General features: G+C 41.1%; 1 protein-coding gene across 1 annotated transcript in view; it reads left to right on the forward strand.

Moving 5' to 3' along the window:
- The window catches only part of FBN1 (fibrillin 1), a gene marked incomplete at its 3' end in the record, with an annotated part of 224,888 nt that overhangs the window by 145,092 nt on the left and 75,408 nt on the right, over positions 1–4,388 (forward strand). The window contains exons 18-19 of the mRNA XM_015558912.1: positions 999–1,052; positions 2,630–2,755. Of these exons, the coding sequence (XP_015414398.1) occupies positions 999–1,052; positions 2,630–2,755 (180 nt within the window). The remainder of the gene's footprint in view (positions 1–998; positions 1,053–2,629; positions 2,756–4,388) is intronic.

The following is a 4,388-nucleotide window of genomic DNA, read 5'->3' on the forward strand; positions in this document are numbered from 1 at the left end:
AGGGATTTTCCTCCTTTTCTCAAATTTACATTTGCTAGAAGGCACAGGTTCTGAGGGATCCAACCTTAGTTTTCTTTCTATGTATGGCCTAACTCATTTGCTTCACTGTCATCAGGAACACGATTTTCTAGTAAGACTGTAAGGACTGTTGGCTTCAGCAGTGAGCTGCAGGAGCCCCTGTGAAGATGCTCATCTCTAGGATCCAGTTTTCCTGCCCCTTCAGGTCAAATGATTTGCATTTAACCATGAAGCTCTTCTGTCCATCAAATATTGTTGGAATTGCATGCAAAACATTCTATCGATTTTAACCAACGTTACCCCAATAAGTTTAATTTTTAAAAAAGAAATGGAAATCTGGTCCATCACAATCTTAGAACATAGTCCATAAACTTCTATTTCTTCAATAAGATCTCACAGTTTTAACATCATGCAATACTTCTCCTATGGACTTACAAAAAATGAGTCTAGCACCCTGAAAAATATTCACTTTTTTAAAAAATATACTTTAATGCAAACACAGATACCCTGTTGTTCTTGTGAATGGAGGCTAGAGACTTTGCAAAGAGAAATGAGAAAATGTTAAGAACTGGGTACTGAGAAAACAGCTCGCACCGAGAAATGAAATTATTCCCAAGATGGTGGGAGAAAGTTTTATTAACAGTTAAGAAACCACACTTTCACAGGCACATTTCGCTGTAAGTGTAAACTGTTCCCTGGTGAACAAAATCAAGTTATAGGAAAAACACCTTTTCTGAAAGTGCTCTGCACGGGGAATTGCTGGAACTTGCCTGTTGCCTTAAAACTTGTTTTCCTCAGTGATGCGGAGCCTTTAAATGGGAGCTCCGTGTAATGGTGACGCCCCCGGGAGATGCTTCCTTTCCGTTGCCACTTATTTCAGTTCCACTCACTTTGGAGGAAATGATGTGTGCAAAACCAAAAGCAGGATCGACCTGTTCTGCAAACAAAGGGATCATTTACTGTCTGTTAATTTATTGCAGCGGAGTATCAGGCACTCTGCAGCAGTGGGCCAGGAATGACCTCAGCAGGCAGCGGTAAGGACTGGTTTCGAAATTTACTACCTTGGGCATGTGCAGAGGCGGTCAGGCCTTCCTGTGGGTTTCCAGTTGGCCCCTTTACACCAGTCTGGTCTGACTCCCTCGTTGGCCATCACTGCATGATGTACCTGGGTCACCAAGAAGCCCCCAGTGGCAGGGCAACCAGGGCACAGCGGGTCCTGGGATTGCTGGGTGTGGGTGTGGGGCGTGGAAATGACAATTGGATGCCTTCCCTGGAGGGCGCGGTTAGAGGACGGTGGGTGAGACACAAAGACTGTGGTTGCTCATTTGCAAGAAGGGGCAGCCTGGCCTTCCTTTGTATCTTCCATTATCAAGTACAGTGAGGGCTATGGGCTCAATTGAATTGTTATTTCATAATTGTCCAGTCATTATAAGATGGCAATTGGGAGCCATCTTATATTTTATATTTTTCATCTTTTGTAGCAGGCAATGACAGCAATTAACTCAGTTGGACGAGAATGAACTATTTAAGTGTAGGAGTAAGAACTAGAGAAATATCAGTGCTATCAAAGGAATTACAATTAAAAGGGAGAGTTGGAATAAGTATAAGACAGGTGATAAGAAAGCCGAAAGGATTATTTTATTAATATAAAACGAAACTATTTGATTCAGGGGAGTTCTGAAAAAAGTGGACAGGCTGAATTGATTGTCAGTTCACTCAACTTGATTGATTTCATCACTTTGAGTGGATGAAGGTGGGAGAGGATATTTGGAAGACAGGAGAGGAGAATTTAGGTAATTTATAATGAATAAGGAGTTAGTGTGGAGTAACTAAGTTGTATTAGGGACCTGCAGAAGTCGAAACGGTCAGCTCTGATGTATAGAAGAGTCAGGCACCAAGATTTGAGACTGCCATTCGCTGTCATTCTGCATCGCCTTCAGCTGTTAGAGCTCTCCTCAGTCTGGGAGGGCACAGCAGAGGGGAACCTAGCATCCTCTGGGCAGAGCCACAGAGGTCTCCCAGCAGAGGTGGAGTCTGAGGGGGCTTTGGCTGGGAGCACAGGTCTGCCTCAAGCCTTCTGGATACAGAGTGAAGAGGGTGTTTTATGTTCATGGAAGAGTGAAAACTTTAAAGTCAATAAGCAGGGTTCATTTTTAATTTGAGCCTGAGGATATTATTACAAGAGTTTGAGCCATGAGAATGACACAGTCACCTAGTTTTGAGGTTAAGTCTGGTGGAAGTGTGGAAGGTGGATGGGAGACGGACAGCAGGTGGCAGAGAGACCAGTTGTAGGAACTTGGGCTCTGCTTTTGATTCACTTTTCCATCTGGCTTTTGGATCAGAAGCCAGGAGGTCTCCTTCAGTTGATTAAGGATTGGAAATCTTTAAGTCCAGGTCAGAAGCCAGTTCCTCTCATAGACTAAGGGAAGGAAGATTTGACTTAGGATATCTTGTACTGAGAAAAAGGGATCAAGGGTTTTTTAATCAAACTGTCACCTTTTTTATTTTCTCTTCACAAGATCCTAAGGTCATTACATTTATTGTAATGCTATCTTTTGACAGTAATTTGGTATTTAGCATGCTATTGATTTTGAACTCTTTTGTGGTGCAGATATAAACGAATGTGCATTAGATCCTGACATTTGTCCGAATGGAATTTGTGAAAACCTCCGTGGGACCTACAAATGTATCTGCAATTCAGGATACGAAGTGGATTCAACTGGGAAAAACTGTGTTGGTGAGGAGTTTCCCCTGTTTTCTAAGATGTTCCACGCACATTGCTTTCCTCCTTTCGATGCTTTGGGGGAAACCACTCATGAAGGACTTCAGGGACTGAGCAGGTGGATGCTCTACACTTTGGGTGACAGCATGGCCCGTCCATGTCTTGGTGGACAAAAATGGATGTAGCTGAATCTTGATAATTTATGAATAAACATATGTCAGATTCAATCCATAAAAGAGGAGCTCCTTAGATACATAAAATGCAAACACTGAACCATTCTTGGATGGCTACGAAGGCATCCCTAATTTTTATCATGAAGCAGCTCTCCTCCCAACCACATTTTAGGATTACTCATGAAAAACCTAGTTTATTTTCAGTAATAACTGCTCTCTGTTAATTTTAACAAATGTCATTTTTATGCTCTAACAATCCTAATGAAGGTTCCAGCCAGTAACTAAATAAATCCTTTGGTTGAGAAGAAAATGATCAACAGAAACACCATTGTTTTCTTCTTCAGGTTCTCCAGTTGCCTAGACTAGTATCTTCTGAAATATGTAGTGTCCGTTCCGTAGTGTAGTGACATATTGCCTCTGGTTTCCTGAAGTTCGACCTCTAAAACCAGAATATTCAGACTTGTGAAAATATGCCAAAGCATACCCAAACCCAAATGTAAGATGGTGAACCTTTTTTATTTGGAAGCAAAACACATTTTACCTCAAAGCAAACATACTTTCATGAAGTGGGATGAAAATTAGTAGTCTTTAAGATAAACAGGAGACCTAAAGTATATGTTTTACTTTCTGAAAGCCGTTTGGGACTTAGAAGTAGGTGTTTACTCCTTTCTGCCTTTAGGATTATGTATGTATGTATGTATGTATTTTTATCCCCACCTGAGGATATTTTTTAAACTAATTTTTAGAGAAAGAGAGAGAGAGATTAATAGTTGCCTCCCATGTGCATCCTGATGGAGGAGGATGGGACCCACAATGTTGTGGTGTATGGGACCACACTTCAACCAACTAAGCCAACCAGGTTTATTAGTGGTATTTTAGGGGTAGGGTTTGAAATGTACTGTTCTAAGGTGGTCAGTCAGTTGTTGAAAATGTAATGATTCAGAGATGCTACAGATTGAAATAAAGAAATGTCCTGTTCATTCTTTTAACACACAATCTAGCAAATATCAGCTGCTTATTGGGTAATGGATTCAACTATCTCCCATCCAGCCATTAGGGAATCACCATATGTTCTGACCCTAGGGAAAAAAAAGTTTCTCCCATATGTCCTTGGGTGTCAGCTGTTTTATTTGTCATGTTTCTCCCTTTACCATTTGGAATCCTCTGGTGTTGGAGAGCTTGATGAAATACTGGGACCCCTCCCAAGAAACTTGTTGCCTTTGAGTAGACAAATAGTGCTTTAATTTATAAGAGGAATGGGATTAAATTATATCATATAGAACTTTACTCCCTTGAACAAGGAACAATGGTCATGCCAATTAAGTTTTTTTTTTACCGTATTTGCCGGCGTAAAAGACGACTGGGCGTATAATGACCCCCTAACACATTTCCACTCAAAATACAGAGTTTGTTATATACTCGCCATATAAGACTACCCCCTCTTCCGCACACCTTCCACACAAAATAAAAGGGGT

This window comes from Myotis davidii, unplaced genomic scaffold (genome assembly GCF_000327345.1).
Source record: "Myotis davidii unplaced genomic scaffold, ASM32734v1 scaffold132, whole genome shotgun sequence".
Classification (NCBI taxonomy): domain Eukaryota; kingdom Metazoa; phylum Chordata; class Mammalia; order Chiroptera; family Vespertilionidae; genus Myotis; species Myotis davidii.